At 44.1% G+C, this 26,189-nt stretch overlaps 1 protein-coding gene across 4 annotated transcripts in view; it reads left to right on the top strand.

Annotated features, from left to right (window-relative positions):
- LOC139416035 (GRB10-interacting GYF protein 1-like) overlaps nucleotides 1–26,189 on the top strand; it is a 27,751-nt gene extending 1,562 nt beyond the window's left edge. Inside the window, exons 2-25 of one of the 4 annotated variants that reach the window (XM_071164276.1) lie at nucleotides 2,360–2,920; nucleotides 3,108–3,171; nucleotides 3,767–3,896; nucleotides 11,392–11,487; nucleotides 11,636–11,753; nucleotides 13,806–13,917; nucleotides 14,352–14,572; nucleotides 14,710–14,921; nucleotides 15,095–15,197; nucleotides 15,374–15,583; nucleotides 15,759–15,919; nucleotides 16,164–16,323; nucleotides 16,573–16,739; nucleotides 17,200–17,303; nucleotides 17,489–17,589; nucleotides 19,142–19,215; nucleotides 19,420–19,557; nucleotides 19,743–19,940; nucleotides 20,291–20,493; nucleotides 21,334–21,500; nucleotides 23,574–23,737; nucleotides 23,844–23,891; nucleotides 23,980–24,124; nucleotides 24,387–26,189. In XM_071164276.1, coding sequence (XP_071020377.1) covers nucleotides 3,137–3,171; nucleotides 3,767–3,896; nucleotides 11,392–11,487; nucleotides 11,636–11,753; nucleotides 13,806–13,917; nucleotides 14,352–14,572; nucleotides 14,710–14,921; nucleotides 15,095–15,197; nucleotides 15,374–15,583; nucleotides 15,759–15,919; nucleotides 16,164–16,323; nucleotides 16,573–16,739; nucleotides 17,200–17,303; nucleotides 17,489–17,589; nucleotides 19,142–19,215; nucleotides 19,420–19,557; nucleotides 19,743–19,940; nucleotides 20,291–20,493; nucleotides 21,334–21,500; nucleotides 23,574–23,737; nucleotides 23,844–23,891; nucleotides 23,980–24,124; nucleotides 24,387–24,454 — 3,135 coding nt within the window. In that variant the 5' untranslated portion in view covers nucleotides 2,360–2,920; nucleotides 3,108–3,136 and the 3' untranslated portion in view covers nucleotides 24,455–26,189. Of the gene's footprint in view, nucleotides 1–2,359; nucleotides 2,932–3,107; nucleotides 3,172–3,766; nucleotides 3,897–11,391; nucleotides 11,488–11,635; nucleotides 11,754–13,805; nucleotides 13,918–14,351; nucleotides 14,573–14,709; nucleotides 14,922–15,094; nucleotides 15,198–15,373; nucleotides 15,584–15,758; nucleotides 15,920–16,163; nucleotides 16,324–16,572; nucleotides 16,791–17,199; nucleotides 17,304–17,488; nucleotides 17,590–19,141; nucleotides 19,216–19,419; nucleotides 19,558–19,742; nucleotides 19,941–20,290; nucleotides 20,494–21,333; nucleotides 21,501–23,573; nucleotides 23,738–23,843; nucleotides 23,892–23,979; nucleotides 24,125–24,386 lie in introns of those variants that run through there. The other 3 variants (XM_071164273.1, XM_071164274.1, XM_071164275.1) reach the window with 3 other exon arrangements.

The following is a 26,189-nucleotide window of genomic DNA, read 5'->3' as shown; positions in this document are numbered from 1 at the left end:
ATTAGTCGCTGGGGCTCAATTTCTGTGAAAATGGAACCCTTTTGACTAAGTTAGTTATTATTGACGGCAAAGGTCTTGCACTGTTGATTATTAATTTGTGTGAGGAAAAAAATACACAAAGGAACACAGATGCATGCTCAGGGTGGAAGGCTAGAGTACAGTAGCTGGGGTGTACAGTAGTTGTGCATCGTTTTCCACAAGTTTGCCTACAACTCCCGCACCTGCGGAAAGTACCTAGATGTGCGTGCGTATGTTCTTCAGCTAGAGTACAGTAGCTATCATATTATACAGAAAAATAAATTCTGAAAATTCCAAATCCTTTAAGAAGTTTACCAATCAACACTCGCTAAGCATTCCAAATCCTTTAAGAAGTTTACCAATCAACACTCGCTAAGCATTCCAAATCCTTTAAGAAGTTTACCAATCAACACTCGCTAAGGTGCTTTAAAAATGTTTTAAGTAGGGATGCACGATATATCAGTGAACATATCAGAATTTTTCCGATGTTGCCCTCCCGGAGTTACACAGTGATAGCTTCACTGCTATTAGCTGCACGACATGCGCACTATGGAACGCTGTTTGGGTCTTAGCGTGTCAAAAGATACAGTAGCATTGTCAAAGCTGTACAAAAAAGTCAGCAAACACCAGCCACAAACTATGTGTTTACAATACTGCGTTGGTAATAAAGCTAGCACCAATATAACCAGCCTGAAAACAATGACCAGTAAAAACTGCAGTCATTTTCATTATTCTTAGAAATGATTTAGGAATCCGTGTGAGTAAGTATTGGCTAGGTTGCCACTTGTTGTTCATCTATTGAAATTGAACTTCAGTTCATAAGCAGCCAGCTAGCTTCATCTGGCTAGTGAGGCTCGACCGGACCGGGTCATGTGTTGTGAAGCTAGCCACAATAAGGATTAGGCACAATAGTGGAATTTGCAGTTTGCTTTCAATGTCATTGACAGTGATGCGAATGAATACAAATTGTATAATTATGGAATGCTTTTATTTTGTAGGCTAGCCGCAAAGTCCACTATTGTGGCTAATCCTTATTGTGGCCAGCTTCACATAGATGGGTCTGACCACCATGATTCAAATAAGGATGACACCTAGCTAGCTAGCTAACTATAGCAACTGAAACGGATGTCATTTTGCTATGTTTTGGGGGAAGAACATTGTTTGCATCCATGAGCTAGCTAGCTTTTTTTTTATGACCAGCACTGTAGGTGCGTGAGACAAATATATACCAGCATCATAGCATACGTATCGATGAATCGTTGTGACTTATGAAATACGAGTGATAGTGTAATCAATGTGTAATAACTAGGTACAAAATGTATGAACGTGTTTAAATTATTATGTGACGTGCAGTCATTCAGGTCCTGATTGGTCAGCAAGCTTTTTTGACACGTCAAATAGTGTTAAATAGTATATTTTGACATGCAAAGAACCAAACGGTGTTCCATAGTAATCCTGGTTGAGAATGAAACGACTGAACAAATGAACAACTAAACAGCACATCAAGTATGTGAAAGAAATAGGGTTTGATCATGTTTTACTAGTAATGGGGAGATACGTAAATGCCGACAAAATAAAGTTTTGGTCAGTGTGTGTAACCTTTATTTAACTAGGCAAGTAATTTAAGAACAAATTCTTATTTACAATGACGGCCAAACCTGGGCGACGCTGGGCCAATTGTGTGCCACCCTATGGGACTCCCAATCATGGCCGGATGTGATACAGCCTGGATTCGAACCAGGGACTGTAGTGACGCCTCTTGCACTGAGATGCAGTGTCTTAGACCGCTGTGTCCATGTGTGTGTTAACTATTTAACTTTACTAGAATGCTTAAAAGGCTGCAACATTTTTAAATATCGTTTATCGGTGTCGGGTTTTTTGGCAAGGAAAATATCGGATATTGAACAAAAATGCCATATTGGTGCAGCACTGGTTTTAAGGCAAAACAAGAATCCAATTACAAGGCTGTCTGCCAAACAGTGACTCGATGTGTGTTTCTTACTCTTCTGTCCCTGTGTCTCTGTGTGTGGGTTAATTTATTTTCAAATCAAATTGTATTTGTCACATGCACCGAATACAACAGGTAGACCTTACAGTGAACCGCTTACTTACAAGCCCTTAACTAACAATGCAGTTTCAAGAAAATACCCCCCAAAAAGTAAGAGATAAGAATAACAAATGATTAAAGAGCATCAGTAAATAACAATAGCGGGGGGGGGGGGGGGGGGCATCGGTGTCGAGGTAATTGAGGTAATTTGTGCATGTGGGTAGAGTTATTAAAGTGACTAATAATGAGAGAGTAACAGCACTTGCTATTATTTACTTATTTCTTGTTTTGCAGCAGTTTGAAGGGAGGTGGTCAGGAATCAAAGGTGTCCTCACCTGGAGAGTCTCGGTCAAGCCACGTTTCAGTTGGAGAGAGAACGACAGAAGGCGAGAGAAGAGAGGGAGAGGAGGAAGGAGAGAGTCGCGTCTGTTCCTGGCAGCTGTTCCAGCAGCCTGTTTTCTTCCCTGCGTTTAGATTTAAATCGAGAAGGATCTTTATTTTTTTAAGTGTGATATTACTGCTGTTGTCGTCCAATCATTATTGTTACTATTGACAGTGTTTTATTTTGTTTGTTTCGTCGTTATTGACTTGACAGTTTATTCCAATTTCTTTGTTCTTGTTTTTTATTTGTACTGCTTTTTTTCGGCTGTGAGCAGAGGCTTCTTCCAAACTGTTCTCTTACCCGAACCAGCACTCTATCCCCTATACACACTTGAAACAGGCAGCTATTCTTTATCTCTGTGTGTTTTGGGGAGCTCTGTGATCACAGCAAAATAAGCACCACTCAGCCTTCTCACCTAAGCCTAACTAAGCCAGTCCTAGCCTGATCCAGCCTGGTCCGCTCTTCTGGACAGGGTAAGAGCAAAGTGCGTTTGTGTGTGGGGGGGGTGTCCATGTCTGTAAAATGCTCCGCCTTGTTGATGTGGTTATACTGCCTGTATGCGTGTGTGCACACGTGTATGTCGGTGCGACCAAGCATGCATGCTGTGTGTTAGTTGGTGTGTCACTGACAGATGCATTCTTTTCTTGCACTTTTCTCCAGATACTCAGCTCTGTAAAGACGTAAGGAATATGACTGCTGAGACACTTAACTTCGGCCCCGAATGGTAACTCATTCTACTTCTCTTCCTCTCTCACCGCTCTTGCTACTACGTCCTTACCATTGTTGATCCGTACTCCTTCCCTTAACCTCCTCGTCCTCTTCTCCTATTCTGTCCATTTCCTCTCCTCTCCTGGGTGCTGAGACTTCAGTAAATGTTTGTGTAAAGATTAATGCGAGGCGGGAGGGAGGAGTAGGCCTTGGATTGGTAGGCGGCCAGTGGCTAGTCACCTCTAATGGACTGCTGGCTGCTGTGCCGTGTGCATCTTGGTGCTCCGCCAACCACCAGATCACTCCTCCCACCTCCATAACGTTTGCATGCAGCGGCGCACACACACTTTTGATGCCTTTTTCCACTTTCCTTCCCTTTTCTTCAAAAGTACTGGCTGGATATGGTGTGGTGGCTTTGTATGCCGAAAGTTTGTAGATAGAGCTATTGTTTGTGACAGCAGAATCTAGCCCGTTTTAAGACATTCTTCAATTAAATGCTCAGATTGTAAATGAGGTTACTAATATACGTTTGTGGTGTTTGCCAAGAAGAGAGTTGTGATGTAATCTAAGTGTGAATGTGTGTTAACTGTCTGTCCCCCCCCCCCCCCCAGGCTCCGTGCACTATCCAGTGGGGGGAGTGTGACGTCCCCCCCTCCTTCCCCCGCCATGCCAAAGTACAAGCTGGCCGAGTATCGCTACGGCCGAGAGGAGATGTTAGCACTTTATATCAAAGAGAACAAGGTGAGCAGGAGGAAGCCACACAGTGCTCAGTCTTATGAAATGGGTGGTTACAAAGGTCAAGATGAAGTCTGTGGCTACTGCGGCTTCTGTGGCTACTGCTGCTGCGGCTACTGCTGCTGCGGCTAGTGTGGCTACTGTGGCTACTGCGGCTGCTGTGGCTGTTGCTACTGCGGCTGCTGCTTAGGGATGAAATGGTATCATGTCCTTTGCAATTTATTAGGAAAGGACTGCAGTGAGGGCTTGAGCATTTTTTGATGTGGGTGCATAAGCAGCCTGCCTTTTTAAATGCTTCCTCGAGTGCCTGTGTCACAACTGTAGACTGGGTTTGCCTGCTGAACTCTAAAGAAGGGAATAGCAAATGTATTATTATTGGTGTTGTTACATTATAATTTATTATTCACTCACACACACACAGTCTTATCTTCTGGGTTGCATTTGAGTATATGCAATGACCGCATGCACAATTTCCATAAATACCAATGAGTCTTAAGACAGTGATAGTAATTGTAATGAGCCCAACAATTGACATAAATACAGGAGTCTTGTATAGTGTTTCTCCTGTTGGAACACTTTTACAACCAAGTCGACGTCTTGATGGATTTTAAATGAACAAAATATGTTGGTTGGGTGACTAAACTACATAACGCGTTATCGTGTGCAATGAGTGAATAGAGTCTGCAGACACACGACACATACAGCTTTTACAAGTGTAGTTAACACTGAAAGCTTCAGTTTACATTATTGATAAGCTATTCGCAAGTTAGACTGACAAACCACATCATGCATTGAGCTAAAAGTTAACTTATCTTGCATTTGCTATAAAGTAGTGGGTGGTGGTTGCCGCCTTTTGCAGCGATTTTGTTGTTGCATGTTCGGCAGACAGGGTGACCATCTTCGATTTAAGTTTCCCTCAGCACTCTTGTAAAACCCAAAATACGACCTCACTTTAGATTTGGTCCTCTTAAAAATCTCCAGAGTGCTGTCGCTGCCTTCCACCATGTTTTTACACAAACAAAACCCACGTTGCATGCTGCACCTGCATCAGGCTGTTGCTAACTTTGGTTGATGCTGGACAGTTTACACCGTGAGTTTAAACAGTGGTAATCAAACACGGTTTTAATGATAATTAAAATTTCAGTAGTAGTTTCGTCCCTACTACTACTACTACTGTTGCTACTACTACTACTCTTGTTGTTGCTACTGCTACTACTGCTACTACTGCTACTACTGCTACTGCTGCTACTACTGCTACTACTGCTACTACTGCTACTGTTGCTACTGTTGCTACTGTTGCTACTGTTACTACTGTTACTACTGTTGCTACTGCTACTGTTGCTGCTACTGCTACTACTCTTGTTGCTGCTACTACTACTGTTGCTACTACTACTGTTGCTACTACTACTACTCTTGCTACTACTACTACTACTACTCTTGTTGCTGCTGCTGCTGCTACTACTCATGTTGTTGCTGTTGCTGTTGCTACTGTTACTACTACTGTTGCTACTACTACTACTCTTGTTGCTGCTGCTGCTACTACTGTTGCTACTAATACTGTTGCTACTATTACTGTTGCTACTACTACTCTTGTTGTTGCTGCTAGTGCTACTACTACTACTATTGTTGCTGCTGCTGCTACTACTCTTGCTGCTGTTGCTACTACTACTACTACTAGTATTGTTGCTACTACTCTTGTTGTTGTTGCTGCTACTACTACTCTTGCTGCTGTTGCTACTACTAGTACTGTTGCTACTGTTCCTACTGTTGCTACTACTGTTGCTACTACTACTAGTACTGTTGCTGCTTTTGCTACTATTACTGTTGCTACTGCTACTGTTGCTACTACTAGTATTGTTGCTACTACTACTACTCTTGTTGTTAATGCTGCTACTACTACTACTCTTGCTGCTGTTGTTACTACTACTACTGTTGCTACTGTTGCTACTACTACTAGCATTGTTGCTACTACTACTACTCTTGTTAATGCTGCTACTACTATTATTGCTGCTGTTGCTGCTGCTACTACTACTACTACTACTACTACTACTACTAGTACTGTTGCTACTACTACTACTACTACTAATACTGTTTCTGCTTTTGCTACTATTACTGTTGCTACCACTACTGTTGCTACTACTACTACGAGTACTGTTGCTACTACTACTAGTACTGTTGCTACTACTACTAGTACTGTTGCTGCTTTTGCTACTATTACTGTTGATACTACTACTATTACTGTTGCTACTACTACTCTTGTTGCTGCTGCTGTTGCTGCTGCTTTTGTTTCTTCTGCAGCTGTTGCTTCTATTGCTGCTACTATTGCAGCTACTACTTTCCTACTATTACTACTGCTGCTGCTGCTGCTGCTACTACTTTTCTGCTATTACTGCTGCTGCTGCTGCTACTACTTTTCTGCTATTACTACTGCTGCTGCTGCTACTACTTTTCTGCTATTACTACTACTGCTGCTGCTGCTGCTACTACTACTTTTCTGCTATTACTGCTGCTGCTGCTGCTACTACTACTTTTCTGCTATTACTACTGCTGCTGCTGCTACTACTTTTCTACTATTACTACTAGAGGTCGACCGATTAATCAGATTGGCCGATTTTTTTGGGGGGGGGGGGTATTTTGGGGCGCCGATTTCCGATTATTATTTTTTATTAATTTTTTTATGCCTTTTATTTAATTAGGCAAGTCAGTTAAGAACACATTCTTATTTTCAATGACTGCCTAGGAACTGTGGGTTAACTGCCTTGTTCAGGGGCAGAATGACAGATTTTCACCTTGTCAGCTCGGGGGTTTCAATCTTGCAACCGCACAGTTAACTAGTCCAACGCGCTAACCATTGCACTCCACAAGTAGCCTGCCTGTTACGCAAATGCAGTAGAAGCCAAGGTAAATTGCTAGCTAGCATTAAACTTATCTTATAAAAAAAAATCAAACATAATCACTAGTTATAACTACTAATCCAGTTTAGCAGGCAATATTAACCAGGTGAAATTGTGTCATTTCTCTTGCGTTCATTGCACGTAGTCAGGGTATATGCAACAGTTTGGGCTGCCTGGCTCATTGCGAACTAATTTGCCAGAATTTTACGTAATTATGACATACATTGAAGGTTGTGCAATGTAATAAGAATATTTAGACTTAGGGATGCCACCCGTTAGATAAATTACCGAATGGTACCTTTCTACCATTACTACTACTGCTGCTGCTGTTGCTGCTACTACTTTCCTACTATTACTACTACTGCCGCCGTAGCTGCTACTACCTTTCTACCATTACTGCTACTGCTGCTGTTGCTGCTACTACTTTTCTACTATTACTGCTGCTGTTGCTGCTACTACTTTCCTAGTATTACTACTACTGCTGCTGTTGCTGCTACTACTTTCCTACTATTACTACTACTACTGCTGCTGTTGCTGCTACTACTTTCCTACTATTACTACTACTGCCGCTGTTGCTGTTACTACTTTTCTACTATTACTACTACTACTGCTGCTGTTGCTACTACTACTTTTCTACTCTTACAACTACTACTTTTCCACTATTACTGCTGCTGTTGCGACTACTACTTTTCTACTGCTGCTGCTGATGTTTCTGCTGCTACTACTTTTCTACTATTGCTGTTGCTGCTACTACTTTCCTACTATTACTACTACTGCTGCTGTTGCTGCTACTACTTTTCTACTATTACTACTGCTGCTGCTGTTGCTGCTACTACTTTTCTACTATTGCTGTTGCTGCTACTACTTTTCTACTATTGCTGTTGCTGCTACTACTTTTCTACAATTGCTGCTGCTGTTGCTACTACTACTTTTCTACTGTTGCTCTACTACTTTTCTACTATTACTACTACTGCTGCTGTTGCTGCTATTACTGCTGCTGTTGCTACTACTACTGCTGCTGTTGCTACTACTACTGCTGCTGTTGCTACTACTGCTGTTGCTACTGCTACTACTGCAGTTGGTGCTGCTGCTACTACTACTACTACTACTACTACTACTATAATTATTATTATTAGTGTGTCAGTTAGCTTAGCAGTTAGAGCATTGGACCAGAAACCGAAAGGTAGCTGGTTCGAATGTTGCTTCTACTACTACTACTACTACTACTACTGCTTCTACTACTAGTAGTACTACTACTGCTATTGCTACTCCTACTTTTTTACTACTGTTGCTACTACACCTCACCACACAGCGCATCTTCCCCTATTTGACCTAGATAGTTTGTATGCATTGGTATGTAGGTACGTGTGCCTTTAAAAAAAATGTATGTAGTTTTGTCCTTGAGCTGTTCTTGTCTATTAATGTTCTGTATTATGTCATGTTTTGTGTGGATCCCAGGAAGAGTAGCTGTTGCTTTTGAAACCGCTAATGGGAATCCTAATGGAATACCAAAATACTACTACTGCTGCTGTTTCTGCTGTTGCTACTACTACTATTAGCTTAGCGCTTAGAGCGTTGGACAAGTAACCGAAGGTAGCCGGTTCGAATGTTGCTTCTACTACTACTACTGCTGCTTGTGTTGCAGTATTGCTGCTACTACTGCTGCTACTACTGCTGTTGCTGCTACCGATACTACTGCTATTAGGGTGTCAGTCAGTAACCAAAGGGTAGCTGGTTCGAATACTTGAGCCAACAAGGTGAACATTTTGTCGATGTGCCCTTGAGCAAGGTACTTAATCCAAATGAACACCAGGGCGTTGTATTATTATGGCTGGCCCTGTAAAACAACACATTTCACTGCACCTATATGGTGTATCTTATTTTTTTACGCTGCTGCTACTGCTGCTACTACTGCTGCTGCTACTACTGCTGCTGCTGCTGCTACTACTACTGCTGCTACTACTGCTGCTACTACTGCTGCTACTACTGCTGCTACTACTGCTGCTACTACTGCTGCTACTACTGCTGCTACTACTGCTGCTACTACTGCTGCTACTTCTGCTACTTCTACTACTTCTACTTCTGCTACTACCTCTACTTCTGCTACTACCTCTACTTCTGCTACTACCTCTACTTCTGCTACTACTTCTACTGCTGCTACTACTACTGCTACTTCTACTGCTGCTACTACTTCTGCTACTGCTTCTGCTACTACTACTACTGCTACTACTTCTACTGCTGCTACTACTTCTGCTTCTACATTTACTACTGCTTCTGCTACTACTACTACTGCTACTACTTCTACTGCTGCTACTACTTCTGCTACTACTACTACTGCTACTACTTTTGCTGCTACTACTTCTACTACTTCTGCTGCTGCTACTACTACTGCTACTGCTTCTGCTACTACTTCTACTGCTACTACTACTTCTGCTACTACCTCTACTGCTGCTACTACTTCTGCTACTACCTCTACTGCTGCTACTACTTCTGATACTACCTCTACTTCTGCTACTACTTCTACTGCTGCTACTGCTACTTCTACTGCTGCTACTGCTACTTCTACTGCTGCTACTGCTACTGCTTTTGCTACTACTACTACTGCTACTACTTCTGCTGCTACTACTACTGCTACTACTTTTGCTGCTACTGCTACTACTTCTACTACTTCTGCTGCTGCTACTACTACTGCTACTACTTCTATTGCGGCTACTACTTCTGCTACTACTTCTACTACTGCTACTACCTCTACTACTGCTACTACCTCTACTACTGCTACTACCTCTACTACTGCTACTACTTCTGCTACTACCTCTACTTCTGCTACTACCTCTACTGCTGCTACTACCTCTACTGCTGCTACTACCTCTACTGCTGCTACCTGTAATACTGCTACTACCTCTACTTCTGCTACTACTTCTGCTACTACCTCTACTGCTGCTACTACTTCTGCTACTACCTCTACTGCTGCTACTACTTCTGCTACTACCTCTACTTCTGCTACTACCTCTACTGCTGCTACTACCTCTACTGCTGCTACTACTTCTGCTACTACCTCTACTGCTACTACCTCTACTGCTGCTACTACCTCTACTGCTGCTACTACTTCTGCTACTACCTCTACTTCTGCTACTACTTCTGCTACTACTTCTACTTCTGCTACTACTTCTACTACTGCTACTACTTCTACTGCTGCTACTACTTCTGCTACTGCTGTTGCTACTACTACTACTGCTACTACTCTGCTACTACTTCTACTACTTCTGCTGCTGCTACTACTACTGCTACTTCTTCTATTGCGGCTACTACTTCTGCTACTACTTCTACTCCTGCTACTACCTCTACTCCTGCTACTACCTCTACTCCTGCTACTACCTCTGCTACTACCTCTACTACTGCTACTACTTCTGCTGCTGCTACTACTTCTGCTACTACCTCTAATACTGCTACTACCTCTACCTCTAATACTGCTACTACCTCTACTGCTGCTACTACTTCTGCTACTACCTCTACTGCTGCTACTACTTCTGCTACTACCTCTACTGCTGCTACTACTTCTGCTACTACCTCTACTGCTGCTGCTACTACTTCTACTGCTGCTACTACTGCTGCTTCTACCTCTACTGCTGCTACTACTTCTGCTACTACCTCTACTGCTGCTACTACTTCTGCTGCGGCTACTACTACTGCTACTACTTTTACTTCTGCTACTACCTCTACTTCTGCTACTACTGCTACTACTTCTGCTACTACCTCTACTGCGGCTACTACTTCTGCTACTACCTCTACTGCTGCTGCTACTACTTCTACTGCTGCTACTACTGCTGCGTCTACCTCTACTGCTGCTACTACTTCTGCTACTACTTCTACTGCTGCTACTTCTACTGCTGCTACTTCTACTGCTGCTACTACTTCTTCTACTACCTCTAATACTGCTACTACCTCTACTGCTGCTACTACTTCTGCTACTACCTCTACTGCTGCTACTACTTCTGCTACTGCTGCTACTACTTCTGCTACTACCTCTACTGCTGCTACTACTTCTGCTACTACCTCTACTTCTGCTACTACCTCTACTGTTGCTTCTACTTCTGCTTCTACCTCTACTGCTGCTACTACTTCTGCTACTACCTCTACTGCTGCTACTACTGCTGCTAGTACCTCTACTGCTGCTACTACCTCTACTGTTGCTACTACTTCTACTTCTGCTACTACCTCTGCTGCTGCTACTACTTCTGCTTCTACCTCTACTGCTGCTACTACTTCTACTTCTGCTACTACTTCTGCTACTACCTCTACTGCTGCTACTACTTCTGCTACTACCTCTACTGCTGCTACTACCTCTACTGTTGCTACTACTTCTACTTCTGCTACTACCTCTACTGCTGCTACTACTTCTGCTACTACCTCTACTGCTGCTACTACCTCTACTGTTGCTACTACTTCTACTTCTGCTACTACCTCTACTGCTGCTACTACTTCTACTTCTGCTACTACCTCTACTGCTGCTACTACTTCTATTTCTAAAGTGTTTTGTGTTGTAGACGTCCCCATATTAAGTAGTTTGTTTACATTGTGTTGCTTTTGTGTTCTCTTGTTGTGTCCAGGCCCCGGAGGACATGCAGGATAAGGAGTTTGCGTCTATTCTGCAAGATGAGCCCATGCAGCCGCTGGCACTGGAGCCTCTCACTGAGGAGGAGCAGGTTGGACACACACACACACACACACCTGTCTCAAACTGCTGGCCATACAAGCGCTAAACACACAAATCTATTTTTATCTCCGTCTGAGAGACAACTTGATCACACCCAACTGACATTCTGCTGACATTCTTTCATTCTCTCCAACCAGAGGAACTTCTCAATGTCTGTGAACAGTGTGGCTGTGCTGAGGCTCATGGGTAAAGGAGGGGGAGTTGCCCCAGCGGGCGTGGCCCGAGGCAGAGGCACCACGCGAGGAGGTGGCAGAGGTGAGACACAATATCAATAATTGCCCCCTAGACACTGATCGAAGAGCAGTTCTGCGTTTTGCCACTAATGATTAAGGTTAGGATTTATCAATCAAATGTAATTATAAAGCCCTTTTTACATCAGCAGATGTCACAATGTGCTTAAACAGAAACCCAGCCTAAAACCCCAAACAGCAAGCAATGCTGATGTAGAAGCACAGGAGGGTAAGCTAATCCTAGATCTGTGCCTAAGGGCAACTTTTACCCAGAACACATGATCACAGGAGGAATGAGCCGAAGCCATAACAATTTCAGGAACGGAAAAGCCAGACTTTTGCTTGTGTGACCTCATCTGATATCTGTGATTCCTCTTGGCCCTGTCCAAATAGTCCATTTGTCAGGACACACCTGTCTTAGACTGCCTTGCTTATGTAACCTTGTTAAATGCACAGTACTTCCAGTACATTCGGAAAGTGTTCAGAGCCCTTGACTTTTCCCTTGTTTTGTTACATTACAGCCCTATTCTAAAATGGATTAAATAAAAAATCCTCATCAATCTACACACAATACCTCATAATTACAAACTGAAAACAGTTTTTTAGAATTTCTGAAAAATGTATTAAAAAGAAACAACGTATGCAAGTATTCAGACCCTTTAACACAAGTGGATCCTGTTTCCATTGATCATCCTTGAGATCCTTGATAGGACATGACTTGGAAAGGCACAAACCTGTCTATGTAAGGTCCCACAGTTGACCGTGCATGTCAGAGCAAAAACCAAGCCATGACGTCAAAGGAATTGTCCGTAGAGCTCCGAGACAGGATTGTGTCGGTAGAGTTACCAAAAATGTCTACAGAATTGAAGGTCCCCAAGAACACAGTGGCCTCCATCGTTCTTAAATGGAAGAAGTTTGGAACCACCAAGACTCTTCCTAGAGCTGGTCGCCCGGCCAACCTGAGCAATCTGGGGAGAAGGGCCTTGGTCAGCGAGTTGACCAAGAACCCGATGGTCACTCTGACAGAGCTCTGGAGTTCCCCGTGTGGAGATGGGAGAACCTTCCAGAAGGACAAACATCTCTGCAGCACGCCACCAATCAGGCCTTTATGGTAGAGTGGCAAGACGGAAGCCATGTCTCAGTAAAAAGGCACATGACAGCCCGCTCTGAGTTTGCCAAAAGGCACCTAAAGGACTCAGACCATGAGAAACGAGATTCTCTGGCCTGATGAAATCAAGATTGAACTTTTTGGCCTGAATGCCATGCGTCACGTCTGGAGGAAACCTGGCACCATCCCTACGGTGAAGCATGGTGGTGGCAGCATCATGCTGTGGGGATATTTTTCAGCAACAGGGAGTGGGAGACTAATCAGGACCGAGGGAAAGATGAATGGAGCAAAGTACAGAGATCCTTGATGAAAACCTGCTCAGGACCTTAGACTGGTGCGAAGGTTCACCTTCCAACAGGACAATGACCCTAAGCACACAGCCAAGACAAAGCCGGAGTGGCTTCGGAACAAAGCTCTGAATATTTTTGTGGGGCAGCCAGAGCCTAGTCTTTAACCCAATCAAACATCTCTGGAGAGACCTGGAAATAGCTGTGCACCCATGCAACCTGACAGAGCTTGAGAGGATTTGCAGAGAAGAATGGGAGAAACTCCCCAAATACTGGTGTGCCAAGCTTGTTGCGTCATACTCAAGAAGACTCGAGGCTTTGATCGCTGCCAAAGGTGCTTCAACAAAGTACTGAGGAAAGGGTCTGTAAATGTGATATTTCAGGTTAAAAATGTTTTTTAAATACATTTGCAAACATTTCTATAAGCCTGTCTTTGCTTTGTTATTATGGGGTATTGTGTGTAGATTGTTGAAGCAAAAAAAACGATTTAATCCGTTTTAAAATAAAGCTGTAACGTAACAAACTGTTGAAAAAGTCAAGGGATCTGAATACTTTCTGAATGCACTAGTACTTATGTACTTACACAGCATTGTTTGCTTGTGAATCTTGTGTGTCTGGTGCAGTGGAGGAAGTTACATTTGGAATGTTTGTGTGATTTCCATTGTGTGTGTTCTTTTTCCAGGGCGAGGTCGAGGCGAGAGTGGAGGATTCTACCAAAGAAGTATTGAGGAGGGAGAGGTAGGCTTCGGCCGTGGAGCCAGAGAGATCCACCGCAGCCAGAGCTGGGACGACAGGTAAAAAACACATTTAAGTCTTTAAGTCTGAATTAGTTAGGCTTGAGGATGTGAACGAAATATATTTGTAATTAAACACCGGAGACTAGTAGTTTCCAACCTGTGAACCATCTGCTAGGGTACCTCGGGTGGTCCAAAAAAAGAAAATGTTTTAAACAATGTAATAACAGTTGGGAGTATTAATGGTATTATAAGGAATTTTACTTTTCACAATGCAAATTATTTAATAATAATAGGCCTTTAATGTATTACATTCACTGCTAAAATGGACTCAATTTGACCCTCAAGATATTTAATAATAAAAAAAAAAATATCCAGAACGTGGACAATGGTGGTCATCGAACTTTTGATGGTGATTTGGTGGTCCCCGGAATGGAAAAGGAACGACTTCCTGACCTCTCTTTCCCCCCTTGTCTCCCTCCCTCATTCCCCAGGGGCGAGAGGCGTTTTGAGAAGCCTGTGCGTGCCAGGGAGGGGGTACGTGTTGGCTTCGAGGAGGCGACTGGTGTCCCTGTGCCTGGGGTACCGAGGAAGGACTACACGCGGTCGGACAGTGAGAACTGGCGTAGCCTCCGAGAGGAGCAGGAGGAGGACGAGGAGGAGGGGGCCGACCCCGGGGGCAGCTGGAGACTGGCCGGAGCACGGAGATTAGATGGTAGGAAGTTCTATGCAAACACATTATTTTTCATGTCAGTTTAGCTGTAAGAGAAAAATGTTGATGTTGCTGATTGTATCGCTCATGGATTCCCCCCCCCTCTCTCTGTCTATTTCTCTCCCTCCTCTTTCTCCCAGATGGCGGTCCAAAGTCAGCAGGCTGGCGGGAGCACGACGGTCAGGTTGAGGGGCGTCGCAGGAAGTTTGAGTTTGACTTCGGCGGGGGTCGCAGGCGGGCCGGCAGCGAGGGGTTAGAGGACGACAGAGACGGACTGCCTGAGTGGTGCACTGATGAAGAAGGAGAGATGGGCACCTTCGACGCTTCCGGAGCCTTCCTACCCATATCCAAGGTAGTGTGTGTTAAGTGCGTGCGTGCTAGGTTGTTGTCTACAAATATGCCCTTCTTTCTGTCTCTCAGTCATCTAGTTATTCTCTGAATTCAGTTGGTCATTGACACCTAATGATTGTTTAGAAAATCGTAACTCTCTCTCCGTGTCTTCTCTCTCTTTCTCCCCGTCGGAAGGGAGGAAAGGAGGATGAATTGGACTTCCAGGGAATAGAAGAGGAGGAAGAAGGGGGGGAGAGTCTTTCTGACATGAAGAGGATCATGAATGGAGGACAGAGAGGTGAGGGGAACTGCGCTTTTTCTTACCTTAATTGACTTTTTAATTTATATCTTTACCTCAATCGCCTCATGGTATCAAGGTTTACGATTGTTTTTACATATTAATGTCTATTCTTTCTGAAAATATATATTTTTAAAAACAACATTATATTTACTGAACTTTTTCTCTCTCTCCAGTCGATGTAAAGGAATCCGCTGGTACCAGTCCCTCTTCCTCCTCCTCCTCCTCTCCCCCTGGCCCCCTCTCTGCCCCTCCAGCTCTGGCTCTCAATCCCCCCATGCCCCAGCTGTCCCTCACCGTGGCTGAGCTGGAGGCCTCTCAGATGGCCAACAGCCACCCTGTCCCTGTTCCTGTCCTTGTCAAGGCGAGCAAGATGCCAAGTGAAGGTACTATATACACACTGTGATAGAGACAGTCATGAGACTATCTCTAATGAAATGTAAATGAAGTAACATGTACATATATTATAGCAGTACATGAAAAAACCAAAACCATACAGATGCATATATAACCGTGAGCACATCAAGTGCTCTTCACCGACATGCTCTGGTTTTGTTGCAGTTCTCGAGGGCTCTCCAGCAGGGTCCTCCACCACCCAACAGAGCCCCAGCACCACCTCCAGTCTGCCTTCACCCCCTCCCTCCTCCTCTGCTGCTAACCATCTCTCCCTGCCACCGGGGGGTGACACCGAGGACGACGAGGGCATGAAGCACCTGCAACAGGTACGAACAATATTGGGGCTGGTTTCCTGGACACATTTTAAGCCTAGCTCTGGACTAAAATGCTAATTGAGAATCTCCTCTTGGTTTGGTGTAAGACAATTGGCCTGAAGCACTCTAGTCTCAGTACATAGTAATATTTCTGGTTAAGGTGCTAGTCGTTTTGGAAGAACCTTTGGTAAGAGCACAGCCCAGATAAGTGTTGTCGATGTTTAATTAACCATCCTGTGTGTCTTCCTCTGTGCAGGAGGCAGAGAAGATGGTGGCGTCCCTGCAGGACACGTCTCTGGAGGAGGAGAGTTTCACTCAGACACTGCAGGAGAGCAGAAACACAGCCTCCGCCCTGCCCCTCTCCCACGACGCTGCCATGAAGTGGTTCTATAAGGACCCCCAGGCAGAGATCCAGGGTACACACACACAGAGATGCATAGGTCTACATGTGGGCAGACACACAATCACATGGACACGTACAAAACCACACACACAGGAAATGGCACATACCTAGGCAACAAGTTGCACCTCTCAACTCTGCTACCTCTTCTCAGCCTATTTCTCCTCACATCATCCTCTGTCTCGCCCTCTTTTTTCCCCTCCTTTATCTTTCGTTCACTTTCTTTTTTTGTTACGTCTCCCCCCTCCCTCTACTCTCCCCCCAGGTCCATTCACCACTCTGGAGATGTGCGAGTGGTTCCAGGCGGGCTACTTCTCCATGTCTCTGCTGGTGAAGAGGGGCTGTGACGAGGGCTTCCAGCCGCTGGGTGACGTCATCAAGATGTGGGGACGCGTGCCTTTCGCCCCCGGGCCCTCCCCGCCGCCCCTGCTGGTGAGACCTCCACCGCCACGCCCTCAGCCTCTACCGCCCCGGGGGTCTGCTGTGAGTGAAAGAGCTGTGGATAGGGGTGTGTGTGGGGGGTGGTGTGTATGTGGAGTTTGCTGGATGGGAAACACAATGTTGTTGTGTTTTATGGAGTGTGGAATGTAGAGTAGTGAAGGTTTATTGCCTTGAATGAGTTGCTTGTTTATTTTTAGAGCAGTGCTGTTATAGTAATAATCTAAGCCCTTCAGCAGACGCTTTTCTCCAAAGTGACTTAGTCAAGCGTTCTCAATGCTCTAGTGCCCTCAAACTCAACTGTGGAACCTGGAAGCCAGTTCTAGTGCATGTGTGTGTAGAATTGTAGGGTTTGCTCTAGTTATGTTGTTGTATGAGATTTACTGTTGCAGCTCCTACGTGTGTGTGATTGCCCCTGTGTTTATCCTGTGTGCTCCTTACCTTTTCCTCTCAGGGTAGCATGGATCAGGACCGTCTGAAGAAGCAGCAGGAGCAGGCAGCAGCAGTTCTCTATCAACAGCTCCAGCAGCAGCAGCAGCTATTCCAGCTCATCAGCAGGTGTGAATTACACATGAATTTGTGTGGAAGATGGAATTTGAAACTAAGAAACAACAACAACAAAAAAAGTGAAAATGATTGAGCGAGAGCTGTGTTGACCTATGCGCACAGGAATGTCTCCCCCATCTTTTCTCTTTATTTTTCTAGTTTCCATGTCTTATAAGTCTCTTGCTTTTCTGTCCTAGGTGCGGAGAGCAGGGTATTTTGCCTGCGGTGAACAGGTCGATGTCAGTGCCAGATACAGGGTCCATGTGGGACATGCATACCTCAGCTTCACAGCAATCAGGTACACACACACACACACACACACACACACGTATATATTAGAGGTCGACCGATTTTTAAATCAGCATGGCCGATTTAATTAGGGCCAATTTCAACTTTTCATAACAATCAGCCTTTTTGGATGCCGATTATGGACGATTACATTGCAATCCACGAGGAAACTGCGTGGCAGGCTGACCACCTGTTACATGAGTGCAGCGTCAAAAGGACCTTGTGGCTGCAAGGAGCTAAGTTGCTAGCTAGCATTAAACTTATCTTTAAAAAAACAATCAATCTTCACATAATCACTAGTTAACTACACATGGTTGATGATATTACCAGGTTAACTAGCTTGTCCTGCGTTGCATATAATCAATGCGGTGCCTGTTAATTTATAGCCTACTTCAACTTCGTCAAACGGGTGTGGATTTAACAAAAGCGCATTCGCGAAAAAAGCACAATCGTTTCACAAATGTACCTAACCATAAACATCAATGCCTTTCTTAAGATCAATACACAGATGTATATATTTTTCAACCTGCATATTTAGTTAACATAAATTCATGTTAGCAGGCAATATTAACTAGGGGAATTGTGTCACTTCACTTGCGTTCAGTGCAGGTAGAGTCAGGGTATATGCAGCAGTTTGGGCCAGCTGGCTCGTTGCAAACTGTTTCTTCCTAACAAAGACCGTAATTAATTTGCCAGAATTGTACATAATTATGACATAACATTGAAAGTTGTGCAATGTAACAGCAATATTTAGACTTAGGGATGCCACCCGTTAGATAAGATACGGAACGGTTCTGTATTTCACTGACCGAATAAACATTTTTTTTTCTCGAAATGATAGTTTCCGGTTTTGACCATATTAATGACTAAAGGCTTGTATTTCTGTTTGTTTATTATAATTAAGGCTATGATTTGATATTTGATAGAGCAGTCTGAGCGGTGGTAGGCAGCAGCAGGCTCGTAAGCATTCATTCAAACCGCACTTTACTGCATTTGCCGGAGGTCTTAGCAATGCTTGTAGCACAGCGCTGTTTATGTCTTCAAGCCCATCAACTCCTGAGATTAGGCTGGCAATACTAAAGTGCCTATAAGAACATCCAATAGTCAATGTATATGAAATACAAATGGTATAGAGAGAAATAGTCCGCATCATAATTCCTATAATTAACTACAACCTAAAACTTCTTAACTAGGAATATTGAACCACCAGCTTTCATATGTTCTGAGCAAGGAACTTTAACGTTTTTTTACATGGCACATATTGTACTTTTACTTTCTTCTCCAACACTGTTTTTGTATTATTTTAACCAAATTTAACATGTTTCATTATTTATTTGAGACTAAATAGCTTTTATTTATATATTATATGAAGTTAAAATATTGTTCATTCAGTATTGTTGTTATTGTCATATATATATATATCTTGGCCGATTAATCGGTATCGACTTTTTTTGGTCCTTCAATTATCGGTATCGGTGTTGAAAAATTATAATCGATCGACCTCTAGTATATATGCTACACTATAGTGTGGAATGACTGCAACACTCTCTCTGTCCAATCAGGCGGTGAAGCCAGTTTATGGGACTTAACAATGAATTCTTCAACTCAGGGTCCAACTCTCGAACAGCTTCAGAAGGTGAGTGCTGGCGCCCTCTGGCTGTGGGAATCTAGTAGCGCTTGTCAAAATGGAAACTCTGTCTAGTAGAGTAGAACCCATAAGGACAGTACAGTCCAAAACATCCATTTTGCCCCTTTTTCATTTTGAACTTGTTCTTTGAAAACAAAACAATCTGTGTTCCACCCTGACCCCCATGACCTTTGCCCCCTGACCCCTGGGCAGCTCCAGCAGGAGAGGAGAGAAGCTGAACTCAGGGCAAAGCGCGAGGAGGAGGAACAGCGCAAGAGGAGGGAAGAGAAGAGGAGGCAGCAGGAGGAGCAGAAGAGGAGGGAGGAGGAGGAGATCTTCAGACGCAAACAGGTGAGTGAGACGGAGGAGGAGAATTACTTTATCTAGCTTTATTTATCTCACAAAGGGCAATTGTAATGGGGCGGTAGTTTGTTGTCTCGGCGAGTGTTGGCTGTGTGTATCTGACGTGTGTGTGTGTGTGTGTGTTTCCATCTTATGTTGTACCATATCGTCATACTGTGTGTGTCTTCCTCCAGTGTCGCCAGCAGCAGGAGCTGATCATGAAGCTGCTCCAGCAGGCCCCCCAGCAGGGCTCAGGCTCCGGGGTGGGGTCTGGCTGGGGCACTGGGGGTCTCAACAAGTCAGGGGCCAAGGGCCTCAGTCTGCTTGACATGCAGGAGGCAGAGAGGCTTCTTAAACAGCAGCAGAGAGCCCAGCAGCAGCAGAGAGAACGTGTAAGTAGTTACTAAAAGACACACACACACAGATGGCAAAATAGCATACGTAATGGCATACACACACAGGTACGTGTTCTTCAGAATTTATGGGATTACCCATGTTCACTCTGCCTAAGAAAGCCTATTCAAATAGCAAGAGAGGGACTGTGTGAGCACAGACACGTCATCCACAAATGAGGGAAAATGAGACCGAGTGCTGACACTCCCACATAGCACTCACAGTGAGTGTCAGTGAAAATTCTTGTAGACACGATACAAAGCATTAGTGTATTACATTTTATGCTTTTCTGTTGGTTTCCTATCCACTCTGTTCTAATATTGATGTTCCGTCTCTTTTCTCTCCTCAGCACCAAGGCCTGTCAATGGGGGGTTCCTCCATGGGTCAGTGGGGGGACGGAGGTGCTGTCACGGGCAGCCTGTGGGGAGGCGGAGGGGGGATGGAGGGTAAGGCTGGGGGCGGCATGGGTCTGTGGGACGAGGCAGTGAAGAACCAGACCAGAAGTAGCAGCATGCAGGGACTGAAGAACAGCCGCAGCAGCCCCTCACTCAGGTACTGACAACAGACACAGACTGTACGAAATATTAAGAACACCTGTTCTTTCCATGACATAGACTGACCAGGTGAATCCAGGTGAAAGCTATGATCCCTTATTGATGTCACTTGTTAAATCCACTTTAATCAGTGTAGATGAAGGGGAGGAGACAGGTTAAAGAAGGACTTTTAAGGTTTGAGACATGGATTGTGTATGTGTGCCATTCAGAGGGTGAAAATACTTATTTTAAGTGCCTTTGAACGGGGTATGGCGCACCAGTTTGAGTGTGTCAAGAACTGCAAAACTGCTGGGTTTTTCCCACACTCACCAGTTTCCTGTTTGTGTCAAGAATGGTCCACCACCCAAAGGACATCGAGCCAACTTGACACAACTGTGGGAAGCATTGGAGACAACATGGGCCAGCATCCCTGAGGAACACTTTTAATACCTTGTAGAGTCCATGCCCTGACAAATGGAGGCTGTTCTGAGGGCAAAAGGGGGTGCAACTCGAGGTGTTCCTAATGTTTTGTGTTCTGCCTGTCTATACTAGCTTCATATTAGGTGTGGGTTTTGAGTGTAAAACTTTCACTCACCTGTCCCTATGAACAGTAAATGGTATTGGTGTGTTTTCATAAAGGGTTGCTCAGTGGAGATTCTCTATTGAAAATGCTTTTTAGTCCAAGGGGTACCCGCCCTTATTGTGTAAAGTGTTAATTTAACCTGTACCTCTTTCCCTCTCACTGCAGTGAGCAGTACATGTTGAGTGTGTGTCCAGGTGTCTGTAAATGTGTCTGTATATTTAAATGTTAAACCTCTCCCTTTTCTGTGTCTTGTGTCCCTCTCTTCCCTCTCTGTAGTGAGCAGTATATGCTGAGCTGTAGGAAGCAGCGTACGGATGAGGAGGACAAGCTGCTGAAGCTGCTGCAGGGCATCAAGACGCCTCAGGACGGGTTCACCACCTGGTGTGAACAGATGCTGCATGCCCTCAACACCCAAGCCAACAACACCTCCTCTCCACTGGACGGTAGTCTATGCTGTTTGTCAGAGTTCCTCTCTCTGGATATTAACTTGCTTCCTTCTCCACACCCGCTGTCCCTATAGAACAATCAATAGTTCAGCGCTCCTCCTATATCACTCAATCCCCCACCCTGGGCCCGGTTTCCCGATGAGCGATCGAAAGTAGGCTTACGAGAGTTTTGAATGATGCATCATGTAAATAACGGTCGACGACATCGCACCTGTTTTCCCCAAACGCCACACAGTGCACTTGTTACAAAGTGAAAGTTAACTGTGTTGTTACAGGAGCTGTCCTGTGCTGAAAAATATTCCAGAATATAGGCTGAAGAGCTCACTGTAGCTCTTAAATGATTTATGGCTTCTCAAAGTCATCTTGAAAAGAAGAAGAAAATTGTTACACAGTACATTTTCCCTTCGAGAGAAGAAGTGTTCTGTAGCCTATTGTGTTTTTAATGTTTGCCATGATGCAATCATAAGTATCTTGTGCTATTTTGCATGCAATGTTTATGTAAGTTCTGCATTTCCTCAGTATGTGTAAACTATAGAAAATATCAACGTGACCTAAAAATTAGGACAGGATGACAACGGTTTTCGTAATTGCTCAACAAATCATTGTAGCCTAATGGAAGGCAGGAATTGAGCTTCAAGTACAATTAAATTATTAAACCAATTAACCTCTCTAGCGTCCCACCTGGCCACGCTAGCGTCCCACCTGGCCAACATCCAGTGAGATTGCAGAGCGCCAAATTCAAATACAGAAATAGTAATTATAAAAATTCAGAAAAGATACAACTATTCTACATAGGTTTAAAGATTAACTTCTTGTGAATCCAACCACTATGTCAGATTTCAAAAATGCTTTACGGCGAAAGCATACCTTACAATTATTTGAGAACATAGCCCAGCAGACAAATCATTATAAACAGTAGCCAGCCAAGTAGAAGAGTTACTTACACAAGTCAGAAATTGAGATAAAATTAATGATGATCTTCATATGTTTGCACTCAGAAGACATTCATTTATTCAATAAATGTTCCTTTTGTTCGATAAAGTCTCTCTTTATATCTGAAAACCTCAGTTTTGTTCGAGTTTTCTTCAGTAATCCACAGGCTCAAACGCAGACACAACAGGCAGACAATAATCCAAATTGTATCCGTAAAGTTCATAGAAACATGTCAAACGATGTTTATATTCAATCCTCAGGTTGTTTTTAGCCTAAATAATCGATAATATTTCAACCAGACAACATCGTCAATATAAAAGGTAAACAAGAAAGGCACTCTCTCGGTCGCGCGCATGAAAAAGCTCTGTGACACGGCAGGGTCCACTCATTCCGACTGCTCTTACTCCCTCATTTTTCAGAATACAAGCCTGAAACAATTTCTAAAGACTGTTGACATATAGTGGAAGGCATATAGGATCTGCAATTTGAGTCCTAAGTCAATGGATACTGTAATCGCATTGAATAGAAAATTACACAAACAAAAAAAAAGCCTACTTCCTGAATGGATTTTTCTCAGGTTTTCGCCTGCCAAATCAGTTCTGTTATACGCAGACATTATTTTAACAGTTTTGGAAACTTTAGAGTGTTTTCTATCCAAATCTACTAAGGATATGCATATAATATCTTCTAGGCCTGAGTAGAAGGCAGTTTAATTTGGGCATACTTTTCATCCAAAATTCCAAATGCTGCCCCCTACCCTAGAGAAGTTAAAATAATTGCAATAAATAAACATGAAGAAGCAAGTTAAGCGACATTGCCATAGACCTAATATGTTGACCTTCGGGTTATTGGTTAGGCTACAGTGAAAGTTGAAGTTCGATCTCGTGCTTCTCTCCATGGGTTGATACTGTGTTTCTCGTCCCGGGAGAGCTGCGCGGGAGTCTCGGGGCTACTGCGCACCCGCACAGAGCTTATAGGGAACATTGGTTAAGATGTTTTGGGAAACCGGGCCCTTGTCTATAGCGTTTTTAAGTTTTTTTCCTCCCATCTTTCCAGATTTGAGGCTTTCCATTCCCTCTCTTCTGTCTGTCTTGTCCCCATGGGATCTATGCTTATCTTATCACCATGTGTGTCCAGTGTCCACCATCGTGGCGTACCTGAAGGAGGTGGAGTCTCCCTACGAGGTCCATGACTTTATCCGCTCCTACCTGGGAGACACCATGGAAGCCAAAGAGTTCGCCAAGCACTTCCTGGAGCGCCGTGCCAAACAGAAACAGAACCTGCAGCGGCAGCAGCAGCAGGTGCGTGTGTGTGTGTGTGTGTGTGTGTGTGAGAACTTATAGCTTTGAGGATGCCTTGGTTCATATTATGATCTGCCGTTCGCCCTGTCCTCTCTTCTTCACCCAGCTATCAAAGGAAGTAGCAGGGCTGGCCATGAGCAACTTCCCTCTGCCGGTAAGACTTGTTTCTCACAAGTCTCCCTGCTATGCGTGACACTCACCTTAGTGGATCCCTCATAACTCCTCCTCCTATCTGTCTCCAGGACTCCATGCGGGGAGTGAGCCCCAGCACCCTGCAGTCCATGTTCCAGGCCGCCCAGATGGGGAAGGGAGGGCTGTACGACACCCAGGGGGCCATGAAGAAGAAGAAACAGCCTGTGGTGCTGCACTCTGACCCCAGCATCTTAGGTAGGACTGGCCTCTTCAGCCTATTGACACCTGTTACATAGTGTACTTATTACTTCCTTACATGTATCTGAATATGACCTGTGGCCACCCAACTCATGGAAACTGCATACCTGATGGATGTTCTCATTGGCTGCTGGGAGGCTGTTCATAGCTCTAACTGATTGAACTGCTCTATGCGTTCCCACATCCATCTATCTTCCCTCTCCTTTTCCATCCTCCTACTTTTCTCTTTCCCTCCATCTCTCTCCCCCCCTGACTGCAGGGTACTCATACCACAACGCGGGCGAGCGTCTGAGCCTGAATGAGATGGAGATGGTGGAAGATTACTGATCCAGATCTGATCAGCGGCAATAGCTACTACCTGAGGCCTTCTGTCTACTAATCAGACAAATCTGATGACGAATGTGCACTGCTTGAAGGGAGGGGGGATGGGGGAGAGGAGGATGGGAGAGGGGGGAGAAAGAGAGATGAGGATGGGTAGAAAGAGAGATGAGGATGGGGTAGAAAGAGGGAGGGGAATGGGGAACAGAGAGGGGGAGGGGGGGAGAGAGGGGGATGAAGATAATGGCGGGTAGAGAGAGAAGGGGGGAGAACTTGTATGGGGAGAGGGAGGAGAGGATTGTATCTCCCTGCCCTTGAAAAGAGAAAGGCTCCCCTGCTTTCAATCGTTCACTTGAGTAGGGAGCGTGATGTGGTGGGGGAAAGAGGAATGATGGGTATCCCTTGGCACTTATAAGACTAAGCACCTTAAACTGAACTAATGCACTTTATTATTAAGAGGGGATTTGAATAGGGTTTTTGTTGTCAGTGTACGTACGGTGTGTGTGTATTGAATCTACACAAGATGCTGTACGTATACACGTGAAAATCTGAACTGGAAGGGTAAGGTGAGGTGTAAGGTTGGTGGGATAGATTCACTGGGAGGGGGAACTCAAAGATAGAGGGGACCTTTTTTATTTTGAAACCTTATCAGAAAAACAAATCCTTTCTTGAAAGACAAACACTGTTGTTTTTTTTTTTTTACAATACATTTATATGAAAAGTAAAGCTATTACAAAAAAATACATTTAAAAAACTTGAAGATTTGCACTTGTGTTAAAAAAAACTAAGATAAAAAAATAGAAAAACAAATGGGGTTAGAGATTAATATTTCTGTGTATGTATGCGTGTGTGTGTGTGTGTGTGTGTGTGTGTGTGCATTGTGCAGACTAGTATGTTTCAAATGTCTGTTATGTTTTCTCCATTGCTTACCAAGATGTTTGAACACATACCAGGCCATTATGTCATTTTGTTCAAATAAGAATGGATGTTTTTTCCATGAGTAGACGTGTCCTCTTGTACAGGGGGACTTTCTTTGTATGTACGTGTGTATGATTGTGTGTGTGACAGAGGGGGCAATGGCACAACACATCCTTTCTCTCACCAGCTCTTCATCCCCAGAGAAACGTAATAGAAATACAGACGTTTGTAGAGGAGGATTATGGCTTTGCGCTCCTTCATATGTTGTTAAAGCACCACTTGTTTCTGGGGTGTTTTGGGGTACGGGCTGATGGAGCAGTGCCCCTCCCCGCTGTCTTCTCTCAGCCACGACCTCTGAGCGTGTGTGTGTGCGTGTGTGTGTGCGCATGCATGCATGCACATTTGTGCCTAAGAACTCTGAAAGGGTGAATGGGATGGAGGGAATGTTCAATGGCCATTGAGACATTTACTTTTTGAGTGTGTTATGGTTATGTTAAGTGCTCTGTATAGCCCGTGTATGTCAATCATATATCCTAATATTTCAGGTTTAGTCTGGGGATGATGATTGATTGGAAGGTTAGTCCAGTTTAGTTTTCCTGGGATGTGATCACGTTGCCTTGTCAGTTCTCTTTAACTTGCGTGTGAAAGGTGTGCGGTTTCAGATTCTGCTCAAAACAATTAGCATCACACTGTCCATGTACAGGATGGTGCACAAAATGTTAGCATATTCTTGTTACTTATTCATTGCTATTGTTGATGATGACGTTTCTTTTTTAGGAATATAAATGAAAATACATACATGAATAATCAGTAAAAAAAAAAAAAA

This window comes from Oncorhynchus clarkii, chromosome 9, assembly GCF_045791955.1.
Source record: "Oncorhynchus clarkii lewisi isolate Uvic-CL-2024 chromosome 9, UVic_Ocla_1.0, whole genome shotgun sequence".
NCBI classification, from domain to species: Eukaryota; Metazoa; Chordata; class Actinopteri; order Salmoniformes; family Salmonidae; genus Oncorhynchus; species Oncorhynchus clarkii.
Note: the sequence above shows the minus strand (reverse complement) of the source record. Positions and strands in the feature narration are given on the sequence as shown.